The sequence below is a fragment of the Bos javanicus genome, chromosome 1 (genome assembly GCF_032452875.1).
Source record: "Bos javanicus breed banteng chromosome 1, ARS-OSU_banteng_1.0, whole genome shotgun sequence".
In the NCBI taxonomy this organism is placed as follows: Eukaryota; Metazoa; Chordata; class Mammalia; order Artiodactyla; family Bovidae; genus Bos; species Bos javanicus.
In genome coordinates this window covers 10,728,845-10,750,909 of record NC_083868.1, presented here as the reverse complement: position 1 = coordinate 10,750,909, position 22,065 = coordinate 10,728,845, and the positions used below count along the sequence as shown (strand labels likewise).

Sequence of the window (22,065 nt, the reverse complement as noted above, 5' to 3'; positions counted from 1 at the left end):
GTGACAGCAAGACGGGAAGCTGCTGCTATCCTGATGATGTCAACAGAGTAGGCAGGGGGAGTGAACACCGAGCCCAGAAGCAAGTGTCAGGGTCCCTGCAGGCCCTGGGAAACAGATATCTCAGGGGATTCTGGCTCTCTCTGGATGGCTTTAGGATGGAAACATCTGATTCCAGGAGTATCAAGTTCAGGGTCACCTATCATTCAGGTCATTTCATTTGGTACAGTTCCTTTGACAGTCCATGCTTGCCAAGCCATGAGATGTTTTAGTTAGCTCTCTGCTGTATGATAAAAAGCTGCCAACCTGTTGACACAAGTATTCCATCCACTTGGCAATTTGGTTTCTCCCCCCCAATTATGGAACTATCATTCTAACTTACAAAGGGTTAAGTTAGTTTTGGTGTAGGTGGGGTCTGATCACCTCTGAGTTACTGACAAAGGAGCGTCTGGGCTGCAGAGCTAGAAGCCACATGTTGTCCATGTGTGGGATCCCTGCAAACCACAGCCATCAGCTGGCTCCACTCCTGGATGTTAATTCTCTCTCTCTCTCAGTTGTAAGGCATGGGATTAAGGAGGCTTTTCCCTCCTTCTCCTTTCTTTCTGGCAATGACTAGAACATCATCTTCCTAGAGCAGCAGAACTGATTTCAGAGGGGACTTGAGTGGAATGGATCACTTTTCATGCCTCACTCATTTCTTTCTACTGTACTGCATGACTAGATTCATAGAAAAAGAAATCTTGAGACATTTTATTTTATTGTATTTTTCAAAAGATATTTTAAATGCTTATGTTTACATTATTATTTTTCTGATTATAAAACTTCCTAATCTATGGGAAACACTGAAAAAATTCAGTGAAAAATGTGTTTCATATTAATGACTATAATCAGCCAGTGGAAAATTATAAAATTCTCCACTAAATATAGAGCATGTAAAATCAGACCTTATATAACGGTCACCTCAAACAGAGGTGAAAATGAAAACCGTAGCTTCCTTTTTTCATCCTCATTTACTTCTCAAAATCTAAGCTAAGAAATGAAAAAATACACATTTTAAAATTATTTGGTAAATTCATTTCTGAATTTCAAGTTACCTTTGCTTCTATTCAAAGTAAATGTTGCCTATAATAATAAAGGAGAAAATTTGCCCAGAATTGAAGCAAGGATAATTTTCAAAGAGCATGTTTCAAGTTAGGTAGAAACACAGGCAAGACAAATATTTAAGGAACTAGAATCTCTGTTTATTCATATTTAATTCTTAAACTTTTAAGGCCATAAATAGTATTCACCTAGTATTCACCTAACCTGAATTCTGCTGGCAGGGAAGGCTCATCTCTTTTTATAAAAGCTCTATTCACCCCTCAAGACAAATACCATTTAATAAACTGAAATGCTAGTGTACACACAGCTGTATGAGTTTATGTGCTTAAAGAACACGCACTATACATTTTATATTTGACATTTTATATCATTTTATATTTTTTGTAAGGTAGATCCTTGCTGAGATTTGTGCTGGTTTCAACACCAAATCGCATCAATACTATACAAATACAAGATAGAGGCAAAGCTAGAGCTTCCTACATTATATAAAATGATTATGCAATTCACTGTTCAAAATATAATGCTTAACCACAAATAATTAACTCTGAATAGATGTCAAATGGGAGCAAAATTTTTTGTGGACAACCAAACTTAGAAAGCTAATTTGACACTTAAAGAAAATGTAACATGAAGACAGCTGTGAAAGTGGCAGTTAGAATGGAAAGAGAATTTTCAAGAGTACAATTATCATAATGCCTTCTTAAAAAGCAGAGTTATCAGAGTAGCAAGTAATTTGCTTTAAATAAAATAGCAAATAAAGAAGAATATAAAAATGTAAAGCTTTTTCATTATGATTTTAATAACTGAATTTCAATTATTCTCAGACTCTAGAAATGTATGTGCCATAAAACTGTGCATGACATGGAATGCAAAAAGTTTAAATTTACAAATTTTGAGAAAGTAAGCACTTGAACAATCAAACCAAACTACAGAGTTACTTATAGAAATCTAGGAATTAACTATTCTGACATTGTATAAAAAAAGAAGAAACCCAAAGTAGCATAATTCCTCCATATGATGCAAGAATATGGACACAGTTAAGGTTCATTTATGTTAAAAATGACATATCTTGCAGTTTTAAACTGGAGTAGGAAGGGCAAATACATGAAGACAAAATAGTTTGGTTTTGTAACAAATCATCTGCTTAATGTTAACAGTAAAATAAAATGAAACAATGACAGAAGTATAGAAATCTACTAAATATGCTTATCTTTAATATTTCAAATAAATGTTGAATTATCTGCCTAAGGATTCAATCCATTAATAATGAAAATGGCTGAGCTCAATGCTGTTTTATAACAACTTTACTTTTCAGTCTGATTAAATTATTCCTACAATTTTAATATTACAATAGGGTGAAACATCATGAGGCTAAGCTATTAGAATCCATCTTACAGTCTGTTGAAGAATAAGTAGGCAAATTTGTGTTTGACTTTTATAGATGAAAATTTTACAAGTCAATATATTAGAAAACAAGTTATTTTTTAAGAGTGTATTTTTTGCAACAACATATACTTTCGATGGGAAAGAGAATTTATAATGTGCTTGCACGTGGTAATAAAAAACCACATCCAACAGAAGATTCCTCTAATCAAGCAATAGTCATCAGATATTTATTACCTACTAATCATATTTTTACTAAATAGAGGCATGTAAAATTAGGCAAGCAAATTTGAACTAAATCCTTATGACAAATCTCACTTAAGCCCCAAATATGGGTTGAAATATATAAACAAATGATGGGAACAGCTGTGCACGGTAATAAAATCACTGACTCAGTACGATATGACGGGAGCCAATTTATCACGAAGTCTCTAGAAGATATCTGCCGTTGGCTTGCCTTCTACTGAATTGTGTTTATTCTCTAAGGCTACCCAGTACATGTGTCATTCCAATTATATCCAATCTGATTCTCAGATCCCTCCATGAAGAAAGATTAGTTATAAAAATGCCACTTGGAAAAATACTTGTAAAGTGTTAGACTAACCATACTCTTGCTGGTGAGCATTCACAAAAGGACACTGCTATTTGTCCTAATACCTTTGTTTCCCGTTTATTACGGGAATAAACTAATTTGTCATCAAGCTGCATGGTTCCTCTGAAGAACAGCACAGTATTACCAGAAGCTCTAAACTCTGATAAGACAAGAGCCCATGTCCTTTGCAGGAAATAAGAGGAAATTATTTTTCTTCTTTGACTGAGAGTCAGGTATGCTGGGAAATCTGATTGTGTGTCCAGAAAAACAGAAAAATTAAACACTCTGTTTTATAGAGTTTGTCAATTTCTGGGGTGTAAATACTCCCACCATTGGTATTGCAAGCCACCAATGGCTGTGGCTCACAAAATTCCTCAATATTTTAATAATCAGCTTTTACAGGCTAGCAGGAGTTGGTTATATCGCATCATGAGAGAAAACAGGCACAGATGAAACTAGGAAGAATTATGTAGGTCCAGAAATCGTAAGGATTTCCTAATTTGCTTGCTCATGAGAGTTGAAATTTTACAACATTACTCAGTAAGTAGACATTAACAGGATTCTTTCATACTTGGTGACATTTGATAATGTAGTAAGAACCATGACACCATAGTAAGGATGGTTTCACCATTACAGATAAGGTTGGTTTTCTTTTTCAGTTTCTTATTCTTTGTCTCAATCTAAATCTGCACAGTATGGGGGACTATAATGCTGCTGGAGACTGTTCCTCAAAGTGTAGGCAGCCAATGAACCAGCAGGATCAGCATCACTTGGGATTCGGGATCCGTCCCAGACCTACTGTCTCCGAATCTAAGCTTAGGAAGCACTTCAGGTCACATTAATGTTGGAGAAGCACCATGACCAACTGTATCTTTTATGTGCAGTTTAAATGTGAAAAGTGGGAGGAGGAAATGGCAACCCACTTCAGTATTCTTGCCTGGAAAAGTCCATGGGCAGAGGAGCCTGGCAAGCTGCAGTCCATAGGGTTACATGACTGAGCACACATGCATGAGCATGGAGGGAGATGGGTTGACAGCAATAAACTGGTAGAAATTAAAAAAAAAAAAAAGTTTTTATATATTATATATGTAAAAACTATCAAAAGTACACATATACTTATATATAACATACTTTAATAGTTATTTAATGGTTATATATATACTTTTAAATCAAAAAATATAAAAAGTATATATATATTTTTAACATTAAAAAAGTCTATATAAAACTATTAAAGTATGTTATATATATGTATTTTTTATATATGTGTGTGTGTGTGTGTGTGTATATATATATATAAGATTCAACCACTGTTCAAAAGGATCAGAAGGAAAGGATCAGTAAAAAGTTGCATAGGTTTTCACTTATTAAAAGAAGTATACATATATTTGGGAAATGAGGGGTAAACATACTTTGATAGTTAAAATATTCAAATATATATATATACCAGAATCTTAAGAAATTATCATTACCTATTTCTTTTTCCTCTGAAGTTCTGTCTCATGCAAAATTAAAGCAGCTTCAATACTTCTGCCTTAAAGTGAACACCAATACAGTATTTGTCTTATTCATATTTAAGTTTATGAAAACTCAAACTTCTCAGAAACACAAATTTAAGTAATTTTGTTCTTATAATTTTTCAGAACATTAGAATATCAAAAGTTTTTATTTTTATTGGGGAAAAATAATGAAGAAAGCTGATATTAGACTGAAGATCACTGAGCTTGGAATCTGCTTCCACTGCATCACTTCTCTGTAAGAAAGGATTGTATGACATTCCTGTTACTGTAAGAAAAGGATGTTTCTAGATACAAGAGTCAAGGGTTGGGAGGATGGTCCTTTCCTGGGGGAGACCAAGTATGTCCATCTTGCCATGTTAACTTGTCCCTGTGATGGTACTGGCAGGAAAGAGTGGGTGGGTAGCTTCCAGCTGAAAACAGCAGTATCCCTGCTTGCTCAATAGATGCTAACCTCCATTTGCTATTTTACAACAGGGTACCAGGCAAGAGTGAGTTTCTTTAGGAAGAATAAAAAACGAAACCAGGAAGGCAGTTTTTCTTTCTCTCTCACTGCCTACACGGCACATATGTATATGTGTAATATTTAAAAAGTAATAACTGTATGTTGATTTCTCTCTAAATACAAACTATGAGACTATACATGACATATCTTATCAAATATCTGTTTTGATTTTACTAAATGAGTACTTAACTTTTTTTTAGCATATATTTTGTTTATTTTACTTTTTCTTCTCAAATTAAACCAAATGTTCACTGCTACCTACAATGTGCAAAGCACAGTCAGGTGTCATGACTTACATTAACAGGAGACACAGTATCGCAGGGGTATTTCTCTGCTCATATGTTTAAAGCCAGAGATCACTGTCGAGTGATTTGCAACCAGAAAGACTGTGCTTTTTATCACCTTCCAAGGGACATGTATCAAGGACTAGAGATGCATTGCTGGTCATCACACCTCGGGGGAGCTCCGTAGAAGCCAGGGATCTTGCTAAACATCCTACAACGAACAAGGCAATCTCCACAACAAAGAACTGTCTGGCTTAAAACATTAATAATGCTGAGATCGAGAAACCCTGCCATAGCCCAAGCAAACACCAGGATTCATGCTGCGCTTTAGTGATTTTGCCCAATCATTTGACCAAAGCTACTGTGCTGCTGCTGCTAAGTCGCTTCCATCGTGTCCGACTCTGTGCGACCCCATAGACGGCAGCCCACCAGGCTCCCCCATCCCTGGGATTCTCCAGGCAAGAATACTGGAGTGGGTTGCCATTTCCTTCTCCAATGCATGAAAGTGAAAAGTGAAAGTGAAGTCGCTCAGTCGAAGCTACTGTGCAGCAGTCAGCAACACCTCAGAAATCCTGGGTAACAAATGCTGGTAAATTCCAGAAGAGAGATCCTCATGAGAATTAGCCAGCAAGGTCTTCCTTTGCTTCTATTAATAACACGACATATCAGGAACTTAATTTCACGTGCACATAGTGTGAAATTCCTGTCTATATTCTGTTCTCAGAAATTATATCCAACAAAAGCATAAATAAATTTAAGGGAAAGAGATAAACCCATCCTCATAATTAACACCAGCACTGTCTTACTATTATTAATACAGTGCACTTTTTAACAAAGTGCACTATTTTCACCTCCTTTTATTGTTTCAAGAGTCTCCTGCTATCTTGAAGGCCAAGGGGTTTTCCTGAACATTGTTTTAATCGTTTTTAAGTGAAGTGTAGTTGATTTACAATCTTAATCGTTTTTAAGTGAAGTGTAGTTGATTTACAATCTTGTGTTAGTTTCATGTGCACAGCAAAGTGATTCAGTTATACATACATACATATATATGTTTTCAGATTATTCTCCCTTACACTTAATATTGAATACTGAGTAGAGTTCCCTGTGCTATACAGTAGGTCCTTATTGGTTATCTATTTTATATATAGTAGTGTGTATGTGTTAATCCCAAACTCCTCATTCATCCTTCCTCCCTGCCTATGCCTTTTGCCTTCGGTGTGGCAAAGTCTATATGTATATAAGTTCATTTGTATCTTTTTTATGTAGATTCCACGTATAGGTGATATCATGTGAAATTTATCCTTGTCTGGTTTACTTCACTTCGTTTGATAATGTCTAGGTCCTTCCATGCTGCTGCAGATGGCATTATTCAGCCATCAATGAACCACTGAACATCATTTTTATATGATATTTGTTCAGCTTTGCCTCTTTTTGACTTCTTACTCTTCCCCTAATAGAATCAGAAAAGGTCAAATGTCAGAAGAGGTGATAAATTTTTAGGGGGACAAAGAAACAGGTGTTTAGACTGAAATCCATCCTGCTTAAAAACTCCAGAAAGCCTTTTTCTACAAGGGACTACAGATTTCCATTAAAACACACAATTGTTACCTGCCCAAAGAATCAGAGCCTCTACTTAATGGAACACGTGGATTTGGATGAAAATGACATGTATGTTTAAATGCCCTGTTTTCTTATTTGCTGGATTCTTTCACTATATTTGATTTTTTTTAAATTGCAGATGCTGTGTTGTGAAAATATATACAATTGTCAACATTTGTGTATTTTTTGAACGGCAACTGATTTTGGAAAAAACATAAGAAAGACTAGCATTTTTTAAAAACTTAGTTTCTGGCCTTTAATTGAATTGCACTGGACATTTTGTTTCTAAGAAATTTAGACATAATTGTGTTAGAATACCTTCAGCTGATTATTTCCTTTTCTAACTGTATTAAAGAATCTTGACACAAATAAAAGTGTAGAAGGTAAAACCAAGCACTATTAGCCATGTAAAATTTCAAGCAAAATCAAGTTAAAAAACAGAACTTTCTATGTGGCAATGAAGATCTTAGTGGATATATTAAAACACTTACTTCTACATTCCACATTATGCAACCTATATTTCAATAAATTTGTTACTAAAAAATTATATATGTAAACACATCACACACAGTCCTTTATATGGTTCTGTTTCTCACATTTTAAGTAAATTACTTGAATGAGTTTTCTAAATTGGGGCCATGAAATGGCACAGAAAGAAGCTTGTTAATGCCATGCTTCACTCTGCCTTCACCAAAGCATGTATCAAACAACCTCAAAATCAATGGCTGCAGTGCCATGGGGCACAAAATAATAGGCTGCCATCTGTCACATCCCTGCCCTGTGTGGATACTAGTTCTCTCAAAGGCATGAAAAGGATGCTACATTCTGGTCCAGGAACGGGTGGAGCTTACCTGCCTGTGGTCCTAACACAGAAGGGTAAAGTCTTCCTCAAAAGGGAGCAGTCATTATTCCTTTGCCCTGTTTTCAAACCCATAAGGGAGTTCTATTTTCATTTTGAGCTAGTGTGCTGCTATGAGAACCCCAACAAAAGTATGTGAGTATATTTCCATGTCTGCAGCAAGTCAAGCAATAAAAAAGAATCCTACTAGTGAATGATGGGATACCTTGCAAATGGAACATGCATTGCAGACAGGTAACACGGGAGACGTAAAAATTAGGTCAACCTAAGATGCTAAGATGGTAAAGGGTCTGCCTACAATGCAGGTGACCCAGGTTCAACCCCTGGGTCAGGAAGATCTCCTGGAGAAGGAAATGGCAACCCATTCCAGTACTCTTGCCTGGAAAATCCTATGGGCAGAGGAGCCTGGTAGGCTACAGTCCATGGGCTCGCAAAGAGTCGGATGGACACGACTGTGCAACTTCACTTCCTTTCAAGATAATAATATAAGCCATTCTGCTTTATTTATGGTACTTCTCAGATTCGTTCTATTTGGTGCTCCACTAACTGGCAAATCCCTGTTCTCCTTTTAAAAACAATCACTCAGATTTCAACTTCTTGGCAATGCTGTAGGTGAAACTTCTGTCTCTAGGCTGGGCACTTTCCTTCCCCTGGGCTGCCAAAATTTCTTCCCAATCAGGTCACAGAGGCCAGTTTCTCCTGTAGAGTGAGTATACAGCTCTGGTTGGAAGCAACCTGAGTGAGCCACCTTCTTCATATCGCTGTGTTCTCAAGAACTGGAGCAATGCCCTAGGAGTGCCTAGTCTATGTTGGTGGAATGTACAGCAGCAAATCACATGATGCTTCTCATAGATTAATAGTAACCAGAGGGAGAAGAACAGTAATTTAATTCTGTGGAGGTTAAGTCACTTAGCCCAAGGCAACAACATTTAGATCAAACTTTTAAACTTCATCATCATATGGTATGCTTAAATTGTCTCCTCTATCAGTATCTCTGTCCATATAATAGATGAACTTCCAAGAGGTTTAAAATACCCTCAAGAAATGAAACTCCATCTTGAAATGCAATGGCATTTAAAACTATCTTGATTCAATTTTCAGCCAGACATAAAATTGAACTGCAGATATTTAAATATATAATATAGTCACAAAAGGTAATTTAATCAAGAAGCCAAGTTTAAGCTGTTTTCTCCTTAATATATGTCCATAAATAACAGCTCTATTATACAATAGAAATGGCTACATCTCATCGTTGCATTTTATAATGCAAAAAGACAGTCTGTTGGGTTACCTTTGGCGTTCCTAATTAGGAGTAAGTGTTAGTTCTCTGGGGATCAAAATGATACACAGAACCAGGGCAACTATAGTTGTTACTGTTCAGTTACTAAGTCGTGTCTGACTCTTTGTGACCCCATGGACTGCAGCCTGCCAGGCTCCTCTGTCCTTCAGCGATAGTAGCTTAGGTTAGTTGAGCACTTACTGTCTATCAGGAACAGTGCTGAGTGTTTCCTGTGAATTACTTAATTTATCCTCACAAAATGGTTAAAACTAGGTGGGTATTATTACATCTCATTTTTCAAGAGGGAAGCAATGAGGTATAGAGATTATTTCACTGATACAAATTTACACAGTCTGTAGGTTGTAAAGCCAGGCTTTGACTCTGAGCAGCCCTTCCTTGTAAAACATACTGAAAATTTAGAATGTGCCAGGCATTAGATGGTAAATGCGTAGCATGGATCATCTAGAGTAATCATGTAAAAAACATGCAACATCGTAACAGCATCTATAAAACACATATGAAAAAAACAGACTTACCGATGGTATCTTGGTAACTGGCCCAAGATCATAAAATTATTAAAAAATTTTCTCTTTAAACACTTTACTAGTCTATCTCTACCCATAATAAAACCGCCTTAATGAAATTAACCTGGAATGGTAATATCTGAAATATAAAAACTTCCTACTATGTTTCTAATGATCAGTATCAGAAGTTTCCTATAAAGGCCTGGATAGTAAATATTTTCAGCTTTTCAGGCCACATGGCATCTTTTGCGACTACTCAACTCTGCCTCTGTAACATGAAAGTAGCCCCAGATAATATGTAAACAAATGGGATTGGCTGTATCCTAACAAAACCTTTGATTATAAAATTGGTGACAGTCCATATTTAGCCTGTGGCCATAGTTTAATATAAAAATAAATGATACTATTATTATATAAATAAGCATTCTAAAAGTTAGGAAATGCTCAAAGTGAAACAATACCAAGATGAACAGATGCCTAGAACAAAGGAACAAACATTTACAAGGGAACACAGGTTAAATTGAACTGCTGCTAAGTCACTTCAGTCGTGTCCGACTCTGTGCGATCCCATAGACGGCAGCCTACTAGGCTCCCCCGTCCCTGGGATTCTCCAGGCAAGAACACTGGAGTAGGTTGCCATTTCCTTCTCTAATGCATGAAAGTGAAAAGTGAAAGTGAAGTCGCTCAGTCGTGTCTGACTCTTAGAGACCCCATGGACTGCAGCCTACAAGGCTCCTCCATCCATGGGATTTTCCAGGCAAGAGTACTGGAGTGGGGTGCCATTGCCTTCTCCATAAACTGAACTAGTGTGTATTTATAAACAAAAGGAAAAAGAAAAAAAAATAACATTAGGGTGGTAAAAAAATACTCTGGTCCATCTGAGCCCAAATCCTGGCTTCACCACTTACCAGATTTGTGATTATGGACAAGGTTTAAAAAATTTCTCTCGGGTTTATTTGCCTTGGCTTTAAATGGGAAATAAAAATTCTACCACTCAGCACATTACAAGGATTAAAAGACAGAATCCCTGCCCTAAAGGCAAGGGGAGTGGTGATCCTGCAAACAGGAAATTCCAGCCTGATCGGCCATGACACAGTAACAGCCAGCTCCCCATCACACCTGCTACAGCAGCAAAGTGCCGAGCCATCAGCAGAGGCGTGATAAATGTGTACTTGCTGAATCAGTGAACATATAGAAAAAAAACAGAGTTACTCTGGATGAGCAAAACTGGCTACTAAATCATAGACTATGCCATTTATTACAATGCCCACATCTACTCAGAGTTTGGGCTCCCTGGTGGTAAAGAATCAGCCTGCCAATGCAGCAGACATGGATTCAATCCCTGGGTCAGAGAGATGCTCTGGAATACGAAATAGCAATCCGCTCGTCTTCTTGCCTGGAAAATTTCATGGACAGAGAAGCCTGGAGGGCGACTGTCCATGGGGTCAAAAAGACTCAGACATGACTGAGCACACAGCACACAGACTTTAGGATTCAAGGTTGAGTCACAGTATACCCTCATGTCTTGGGTTTATGAAATGCAATCACTTCTCAAAACACAGAAAATTAGGAGCAAGTGTCTACATATACTAGGGATTTCCTGGTGGACTACTGCTGTGTGCAAATTGGTATTGGCTTATTCCACTCGATCAAAACAACAGATCCTAAAGTCAGATAGGTGTGCTCACTTCTCAACAGTCCCTTTTTCCTTTGGAATCAGTTAACAGAATCAGAATCAGAACTGTCATCTTCTGCTTTGATATCAATGATTCTAATACAATATGGCTGAAAATTTTATGACTATGTTGAAATGTCCTATATTTTTCTTGCCTCTGCCTGTTTCTTTCAAATTGTAATGGGTTACGAAACTATTGAGCTTTTTTATGAAGCACATTAAAGACTCATACTAGTAGCAATGTGTTGGTAATGAAGAATGTTCATTATTAAGTATGGTTGTAAATCACATTTTCTCTCGGGCGCTGAAACATTAACATTGGAAACGAGATGGTAAGCCTCTTTTCAATCTCTCTTCTTTGCAAGTCATTTCCAACTTTTATTGTCAGTGGAGGAGCCAGCTATATGTTATTAGAGTTTTACAAAGTTAGCAGTCAGCTGCAGCATTGACATTGTTCATCAGGAAAGAGCTGTAACTCACTTCCTGTACCAATGGGGTAGAGGGAACGGCAGGAAACTAGTCGCTTTAATGTTACCATCAAAATCTTCTACTACTTTATCAGAATTAGTTGGGAACGCAGAAAACTCTGACACGGATGCAATATATACCAGTAACATGTTTCTCCTCTTAGGCCTCCTTTCCCAGAAAGACTTGCCTAAAACACAGCTTTTGTCTTTCCTGGTGGCTCAGACGGTAAAGCGACTGCCTGCAATGCAGAAGACCTGGGTTGGGAAGATCCCCTGGAGAAGGAAATACTAACCCACTCTAGTACTCTTGCCTGGAAAATCCCATGGACAGAGGAGCCTAGTGGGCTACGGTTCATGGGGTGGCAAAGAATCGGACACGACTGAGCGACTTTACTTTCACTTTCAGCTTTTGTCTATTTCAGGAGTCTTGAATGGAAGGATAGATAGATTCCCATTAAAGGCTCTTCTAGTTCTGGTGTACTTCTACATGATCGGGTATTTGCTTCAAGAAGGCCACTATTAATGCTGTTCTTGACATCAGCATTATTAACTTATCTTTTAAGGTTAGTTTCTTTTATTTTTTTAATCTTTAGCCCAGAGATTTTTTCCCTAAAGTTCTCTTTTAATTGTAGTTGTCTTTCTATAAAAAATTCAAGAATGTATACGCCCTCTATTTCTATTTAATATCTAATAACGCTCTTGCTCTTGCTAAGTCACTTCAGTCGTGTCCGACTCTGTGTGACCCAATACACGGCAGCCCACCAGGCTCCCCCGTCCCTGGGATTCTCCAAGCAAGAACACTGGAGTGGGTTGCCATTTCCTTCTCCAGTGCATGAAAGTGAGAAGTGAAAGTGAAGTCGCTCAGTTGTGTCCGACTTTGCGACCCCATGGACTGCAGCCCACCAGGCTCATCCATCCATGGGATTTTCCAGGCAAGAGTACTGGAATGGGGTGCCATTAGAGAAAAACTGAAGCAAAAAGAACTGGAATTATTCAGAATGTAACAAGACCATATTATCTCGAGAGAATTCTGTCTGGGTCTGGAATTTGGCATGAGTTTTTGTGTCATTCTCTCATATACTGCATAAATTATGTCACTTACTGTTCACTCATCCTGTCAATAGCAGTAGTATAAAAACAAAAATCTCTTCATTGTTTCGAGAAAAATCCTCACCACGTAATAAGTCCTGAACTGATTACCCTCAGTCAATACCAACATTTGCCAGCCTGGCATTAAAGGTCTCCACATTTTAGTCCCAACATACCTTCCTGTAACCCTCTGATGAAGATTTACTCGATCTCCTTTAATTGGACTGGCTTTATCTCCCAAGCATGCCATGTACCTTCTCAAGGCACCATATTGGTTTGGCAAAGAATCTGCCTGCAATGTGGGAGACCTGGGTTCGATCCCTGAGTTGGGAAGATCTCCCGGAGAAGGGAAAGGCTACCCACTCCAGTATTCTGGCCTGGAGAATTCCACGGACTGTACAGTCTACAGGGTCGCAAAGAGTCGGACACAACTGAGCGACTTTCACTCAATGACCCTAAAGTAGGCTGCAAGACAAGCTACTGGTACTTCCACCACCAGGCCTTCTAGTCTGCCTTCAAATGCCATCTTTTTCATAGACCCATCCCTGATCAGTCTTCTGTACTGTGAAGTAGGCTGTGGGCTCATACTTTTTACAACACAGACTCTGTATTTTTTTGACTTATGTTTCCTACTAGACTTTCACATCCATGAGGGTCAGCTCTCCTGTGTGTTCTCATCATATAACTGATCCACTGAGCCCAGTAAAATGGCTTATTCAAAAGAGGTACTCCAAAAATGAATGCTGATTAGGTGGACAATAATTATTATGCAAGCAGCTATCCTGGTGGAGAGCACAAGAACTTGAGTCCCACAGCAGAATACTAGCTGCTGTAATTTGCAGTCACACATCTTTTTTTTTGTTCACGTATAACTTGCTTTATTCTGTTTAATAATTGTAAACTATTCCAAAGTATGGCATATAATAATTCTTTAGCCAAAATTATATTAAAAACTTTTAGGTTGTTTACAATCTTTGTTGTTTCAAATAGTGCTCAATAAATATCTATGTATATTTGTCATTTTTGAATTGCTAGATTGGGATTCACACTTTTTACTTCTGAAATGCATTGCTAAATTGTATTACATTGTTTAAGAGCCATATTTTTTGTCCTGTGAATTGTCTCTCTTTATTTTTTATTGGATTCTTTGAGTCTATTTTTTCTTTTTTTTCATGGTATATCTTCTAAAGTAAAGTAAGATATAGTATACCTTCAAAACTAAAGCAATTTACAACCCTGAAACATAGATTATAGAAATAAAGACACTAAAATACATCTTATGATATTTCTGTAGCCATTTTAACTAGTAGAAGGCTGTAGGGCCTCCAGTTAATTTAAAAGTCTAATAGGTATGCTTCAATAAAACTGATTAAAATTCCCTTGTAACTGAATCAGTGATTAGTATCTATGAACAGTCCTATTTATCTTAAATGTATACTCACAGGTTGATCAGTGTAAACCTGAAAAGAATGTATTATCAAACAATTATCAGGAGTGAAAGAAAAAGAAGCCCTGAAAAATCCATCTTTCCCTGCTAGGAAAACAGAAGCTAACAAGTTCATGTAGCTAGATCTGCACAGATGGTCCTAAGAGGTACACCGAAAACGTCCTGAAACACAGTGCCTCAAACAAAATGCACGTTTATGTAAATGACCATCTACTTCTGTGCTAAACTGAAGAAGTTGTCCTTACACAGGGAATTACAAAGTTAAGTGATCTATTTGGTATTCTATATATATTTTAAGAGAATAAGTGACATTGCAATAGATTTTAAGCTAATTCTGAGTGTTCAATTCAGAATAAGCTCACTTTTAAAAGCTACAAGTTAAAGAAATGGAGAACTTCAAAACTACTATGTTAAGTGAAAGAAACCAGACACAAAAGACCATGCATGACCCCACTTTTTATATTAAAAGTCTAGAAAAGGCCAATCTCTAGAAACATAAAGAAGATTAAGGTTGCTGAGGGCTGGCGGTAAGAACAAGGATTCACGGTGAAGGGGTATGAGGACTGGGGTGATGAAAATGTTCTAAGGTTGGATTTTGTGATGTTTTCACAATCTGGTACATTTATTAATGCCACTGAATTATACACCTCTGCACTTAAGATGAGTGAATTTTATATGTAAATTATACTTCAGCAAAGTTATAAAAAAAATGCAGTGATGGGAAGACGACATACTACAGTGATCGTTAGGAATCTATGTGAAGCAAAAAGAGTAGCCTATTTTAAGCTCCAATTTAACAATGGAGCAGAAAGCATTTTACTTTAATAAAAGTGACCATAATGTTGTAGCATTTGTGGACAGACTTTAAAAGTACCTGCAATGCATTAAAACAATACTTCTGTCTGTACTCATTCAGTCTAATCTTAGGACCATCTATTTGCAAAACAAACATACACCCTTTAGGAAAGGCAACTCAACAAATCACTACTTTTCATTGTTTAGTGTAAACTGAACCTTGCTTTCATTTCAGGGAGACAGAAAGGGGTTCTTCTCATTCGTTCCATATACAACATTTCCAATAGAAGCATTAATTAACCAGAAAAACAAAGTCTAAGATCTTCCTCTCTAAGAACCCACTGTCACTTCCCCGAGTAAACTATCGTATACACAACACAAGTCATCCAAGTTAAATTTCACAGCAAAAACTAATGTCTTTCTCTCCAAGTGGACTTCATTTGCTTTAAAATTAAATTAAATCTAATCACAACTACTCACTCAACCAACATTTATTGAAAAGTTTCGATACGGCAAGCACCCTGCATCACACTAGGTAAAATCCAGCCTTTGGCATTAAGGAGCTCATAGTCCTGGTGATGAAAGGGGCCACGGAAAATGGAGTATAATCAACACCCACTGTCAGAAGAATGCCAAGGAGGCCACCTAACTCGGTCCTTGTCAAATGACATGGCCCCCAGTTAGGTGGAGTTCTGCAGAACAACGTGCCAAGTAGCATTGACAAGGCAGAGAAGATTCTGCAAAATCAAGATTTCACGTTTTCTGAAATGAATCGCTGGATGCTTGTTCAACCAAAATGAGTTCCACAAGCACAGACAACTGGTCACCTCCCATCACCTGGGAGGCAGTGCTGGCAGGCTGGATAGAAACTTCAAACCCTTTTCCCTGAGAAAGAAAATCCGAGTAAGCAGTGGATTACCTCGGACCACCTCTTCCACAGACTCCGTGGTGGTGGTGGTGGTGGTGGCGATGCTGGTGGTCCTCTCCGTGGCCTCTTCATAGGGTTCCTCAGCCTCTTCCTCTAGTTCCTCACCATCCTCATCATCCTCCTCATCGTCAGCTTCTTCTTCCTCAACATCCGCCACTTCTTCCTCCTCTGCCACTTCTATGACTTTGTCTTCACTGGAGCAGGAGGGAGAAATAATAGCAATAGTCATTAAACACATTTCGGGCAAGCAAAAAGAAAACCAATGACAAGGAGTTTTGGGTATTTGAGAGGGAATATGGCACTGAATTAAAACACATGGGAGTCGTCCCCCCCCCAAAAAAAACAAAAAAAAAACACATGGGAGGTCTGAAGCCAGCAGGTCACACTGTGAATCCCAGCTCAGGAGATCTGCAACTTTTTAATCCCTGAACACAGATCTTAGTTTACACAGTTGCAAAAAGAGGATACCGTGATTCCAACTATATGACATTCTGGAAAAGGCAAAGTTATGGAGACCATGGTTATGGAGCTATGGTTTTTCCAGTAGTGATATATGGATGTGAGAGTTGGACTATAAAGAAAGCTGATCACCGAAGAATTGATGCTTTTGACCTGTGGTGTTGGAGAAGACTCCTGAGAGTCCCTTGGACTGCAAGGAGATCCAACCAGTCCATCCTAAAGGAGATCAGCCCTGGGTGCTCATTGCAAGGACTGATGCTGAAACTCCAATACTTTGGGCACCTGATGTGAAGAACTGACTCCTTGGAAAAGACCCTGATGCTGGGGAAGACTGAAGGCAGGAGGAGAAGGGGATGACAGAGGATGAGATGGTTGGATGGCATCACTGACTCAATGGACATGAGTTTGAGTAAACCCCAGGAGTTGGTGATGGACAGAGAGGCCTGGTGTGCTACAGTCCATGGGGTTGCAAAGAGTCGGATACGACTGAGTGGCTGAACTGAACTGAATGGAGACCATAAAAAGATCAGTGGTTGGTAGGAGTCTGGGGTGAGGAAGGAAGGCATAAACAGGTAGAACAGAGGGGATCTGAGGGGCAGTGAGACTGTTCTGTAAGACACAGTATCAGAGACGATATAGAATAGTCCAACTTACAAGCATGCATTTGTGAAAACCCATAGAACTGTACAACACAAAACATGAGCCCTAAAGTAAACTATGGATTTTATTAATGATGTATCAATATTGGTTCAAGTGTACAATACCAAAGCAAAGTGTTAATAAATGGCTGAGGGAAGGCTCTGTATTTCCTGTTAAAATTTTTTCTAAACATAAAATTGCTCTTAACAATAAAGTCTATTAAAAAGTTTGGGTGGGGGACACAAAACGAAGTTTACTGTAATACTGGCATTACTTTTTGTTAAACATGCTAAAATACCACAAAGCGCCTGCATGGTAGACATTCAATACGTGGATGTGGAAACTGGTTCAAAATTACTATTGAATGTTTACACTAGAAATGAAAGGGGAAGAAGAAATTGGTTTTTCCAGTAGTCATGTACGGAATGTGAGAGTTGGACCACAGGAAGGATGAGCACTGAAAAATAAAATAGATGCTTTTGAATTGTGGTGCGGGAGAAAACTCTTGAGAGTCCACTGGACAGCAAGATCAAACCAGTCATTCCTAAAGGAAATCGACCCTGAATATTCACTAGAAGGACTGATGCTGAAGCTCCAATAATTTGACCACCTCACGTGAAGAGCTGACTCACTGGAAAAGACCCTTATGACTAACCTCGTGGCTCAGGCGATGAAGAGTCTGCCTGCAATGCAGGAAACCTGCATTTGATTCCTGGGTTGGGAAGATCCCCTGGAGAAGGAAATGGCAGTCCACTCCAGTATTATTGGTTGGAAAATCCCAAAGACAGAGGAGGCTGGAAGGCTACAGTTCATGGGGTTTCAAAGAATAATTTGGCAAACTGGAAGTGGTCAAGCAGGAGACGAAAAGAGTGAACATAGACATTCTAGGAATTGGCGAACTAAGATGGACTGGAATGGGTGAATTTAACTCAGATGACCATTATATCTACTACTGCGGGCAGGAATCCCTTAGAAGAAATGGAGTAGCCATCATGGTCAACAAAAGAGTCCAAAATGCAGTACTTGGATGCAATCTCAAAAAAGACAAAATGATCTCTGTTCATTTCCAACGCAAACCATTCAATATCACGGAGGTAATCCAAGTCTATGCCCCAACCAGTAACACTGAAGAAGCTGAAGCTGAACAGTTCTATGAAGACCTACAAGACCTTCTAGAACTAACACCCCAAAAAGATGTCCTTTTCATTATAGGGGACTGGAATGCAAAAGTAGGAAGTCAAGAAATATCTGGAGTAACAGGCAAATTTGGCCTTGGAGTACAGAATGAAGCAGGGCAAAGGCTAACAGAGTTCTGCCAAGAGAATGCACTGGTCGTAGCAAACACCCTCTTCCAACAACACCAGAGAAGACTCTACACATGGACATCACCAGATGGTCGACACTGAAATCAGATCGATTATATTCTTTGCAGCCAAAGATGGAGAATCTGTATACAGTCAGCAAAAACAAGACCGGGAGCTGACTGTGGCTCAGATCATGAACTCCTTATTGGCAAATTCAGACTGAAATTGAAGAAAGTGGAGAAACCACTAGACCATTCAGGTAAAATATAGTCATTTGACATAAAGTTGACATAAAGTCAAATCCCTTATGACTATACAGTGGAAGTGAGAAATAGATTTAAGGGACTAGATCTGGTAGAGTGCCTGATGAACTATGGACGGAGATTCGTGACATTGTACAGGAGACAGGAATCAAGACCATCCCCAAGAAAAAGAAATGCAAAGAAGCAAAATGGCTCTCTGAGGAGGCCTTACAAATAGCTGTGAATAGAAGGGAAGTGAAAAGCAAAGGAGAAAATGAAAGATACACCCATTTGAATGCAGAGTTCCAAAGAATAGCAAGGAGAGATAAGAAAGCTTTCTTCGGCGATCAATGCAAAGAAATAGAGGAAAACAATAGAATGGAAAAGACTAGAGATCTCTTCAAGAAAATTAGAGATACCAAGGGAACATTTCATGCAAAGAGGGGCTCGATAAAGGACAGAAATGGTATGGACTTAACAGAAGCAGAAGATATGAAGAAGAGGTGGCAAGAATACACAGAAGAACTGTACAAAAAAGATGTTCATGACCCAGATAATCACGATAGTGTGATCACTGACCTAGAGCCAGACATCCTGGAATGTGAAGTCAAGTGGGCCTTAGAAAGCATCACTACGAACAACGCTAGTGGAGGTGATGGAATTCCAGTTGAGTTATTTCAAATCCTAAAAGATGATGCTGTGAAAATGCTGCACTCAATATGCCAGCAAATTTGGAAAACTCAGCAGTGGCCACAGGACTGGAAAAGGTCAGTTTTCATTCCAATCCCAAAGAAAGGCAATGCCAAAGAATACTCAAACTACCACACACTTGCACTCATCTCACACTCTAGTAAAGTAATGCTCAAAATTCTCCAAGCCAGGCTTCAACAATACGTGAGCTGTGAACTTGCGGATGTTCAAGCTGGTTTTAGAAAAGGCAGAGGAACCAGAGATCAAATTGCCAACATCTGCTGGATCATTGAAAAAGCAAGACAGTTCCAGAAAAACATCTATTTCTGCTTTATTGACTATGCGAAAGCCTTTGACTTTGTGGATCACAATAAACTGTGGAAAATTCTGAAAGATATGGGAAAACCAGACTACCTGACCTGCCTCTTGAGAAACCTATATGCAGGTCAGGAAGCAACAGTTAGAACAGGATATGGAACAACAGACTGGTTCCAAATAGGAAAAGGAGTACGTCAAGGCTGTATATTGTCACCCTGCTTATTTAACTTATATGCAGAGTACATCATGAGAAATGCTGGGCTGGAGGAAGCACAAGCTGGAATCAAGATTGCCGGGAGGAATATCAATAACCTCAGATATGCAGATGACACCACCCTTATGGCAGAAAATGAAGAAGAACTAAAGAGCCTCTTGATGAAAGTGAAAGAGGAGAGTGAAAAAGTTGGCCTAAAGCACATATTCTGAAAACTACGATCATGGCATCCTTTGCCATCACTTCATGGCAAATAGATGGGGAAACAGTGGAAACAGTGGTGACTTTATTGTTCTGGGCTCTGCAGATGGTGACTGCAGCCATGAAATTAAAAGACACTTACTCCTTGGAAGGAAAGTTATGACCAACCTAGATAGCATATTCAAAAGCAGAGACATTACTTTGTCAACAAAGATCCGTCCAGTTTAGGCTATGGTTTTCCCAGTGGTCATGTATGGATGTGAGAGTTGGCCTATAAAGAAAGCCGAGTGCAGAAGAATTGATGCTTTTGAACTGTGGTGTTGGAGAAGACTCTTGAGAATCCCTTGGACGGCAAGGAGATCCAACCAGTTCATCCTAAAGGAGATCAGTTCTGGGTGTTCACTGGAAGGACTCATGTTGAAGCTGAAACTCCAGTACTTTGGCCACCTTATGGGAAGAGCTGACTCATTTGAAAAGACCCTGATGCTGGGAAAGGTTGAGGGCAGGAGGAGAAGGGGATGACAGAGGATGAGATGGTTGGATGGCATCACCGACTCAATGCCATGGGTTTGGGTGGACTCCGGGAGTTGGTGATGGACAGGGAGGCCTGGTGTGCTTGCGGTTGGTTCATGGGGTTGCAAAGTGTCAGACACAACTGAGTGACTGAACTGAACTAGATGCCTCAATTTTAGCCAATATACTGCCTCCTCGTTTTTCTTCAAAATCTTGATATACTGCTAGTGAATAAAGATGACCTAATGCATGCCATGGGCCAGTTTCTTGTGTTTGAGCTCTCTTCTGTATTCAATGAGATCACAGTCACCAACACTCTGTATTTGTATTTTTAAAAATTATTTGTTTTTAAATGAAGGGTATTGCTTTACAATACTGTGTTGGTTTCTGCCATACATCAGCATGAATCAGCCATAGGTATAAGGTTGTCCCCTTCCTCTTAACCTCCCTCCCACCTCCCACCCCGTCCCACTCCTCCTGGTTGTCACTGGGCCCTGGTTTGAGTTCACTGAGTCATACAGCAAATTCCCACTGGCTCTCTATTTGACACATGTGGGCTGCCGTCTATGGGGTCGCACAGAGTCGGACACGACTGAAGTGACTTAGCAGCAGCAGCAGCAGCAGTGTATATGAAGACACAGAGAACAGACTTATGGACACAGGGGCGAGAGGGGAGAAGGAGAGGGTGGGATGAATGGAGAGAGTAACATGGAAACATATACACCAATACTCCTTATTTCTCCAAATTAAGTGGAAATTCATGGAAAACAAGGGAGAAAAATCAAATCCAATGAGTCTTCTTAAACCACAACGTGTGAAGGGTGGGTAGAATGCCAGGTTTCAGGTATGCAATCCAGGGTAAAGACAACAGTGGGCTTCTGGGTGGGATGATGAAAACTGGCCCCAGGGCATCCCCAAAGTCCCCCCAACCATCTCTGTTATGAGTTGAATGTTGCATTTAAAACTCCAAACAGAAAGCATGTGTATAAAAACAGCTGTGTTTAAAGCGATCTGCATTCTGGTATGTGTCCAGCCATGAAAAAGAGTGAAATACATGCCTACCATCCATCACTGCATCTGCCTGAGCAATTTCCTGGCATAATAACAAGGAACAGAGACACAGAACAGTTCAGCTGGCTGAGGAATTAAATTACTTGGCCTGAGAGAACTCACGTCCAGTTCTTATTACCATAGCTTTGATTTCTGGAATTAAATTTAGATGTCCATGAATTCAATTATCTCTTTGGACACCATTAAAACAGTAGCACACAGCTATGTTTTAATGATGTGGCATCTTCCCCTAAAAGGCCCAACATGCCAACATTATAACTTCTGTTTGCTGTTTTCATAAATAGCTGGAAACACAGAAAGGGAAAAAATAAAAAATAAAAAAACTTTTCCACCTTCTCTTCAACTACTAGACAACTCTGTTCTGTGATGTGACCAA

At 38.9% G+C, this 22,065-nt stretch overlaps 1 protein-coding gene across 7 annotated transcripts in view; it reads right to left on the bottom strand.

The window, feature by feature from the left end:
* APP (amyloid beta precursor protein) overlaps positions 1–22,065 on the bottom strand; it is a 312,159-nt gene that overhangs the window by 127,059 nt on the left and 163,035 nt on the right. For all 7 annotated transcript variants that reach the window (XM_061424251.1, XM_061424401.1, XM_061424605.1 and 4 more), the window contains exon 6: positions 16,030–16,232. In XM_061424251.1, coding sequence (XP_061280235.1) covers positions 16,030–16,232 — 203 coding nt within the window. The remainder of the gene's footprint in view (positions 1–16,029; positions 16,233–22,065) is intronic.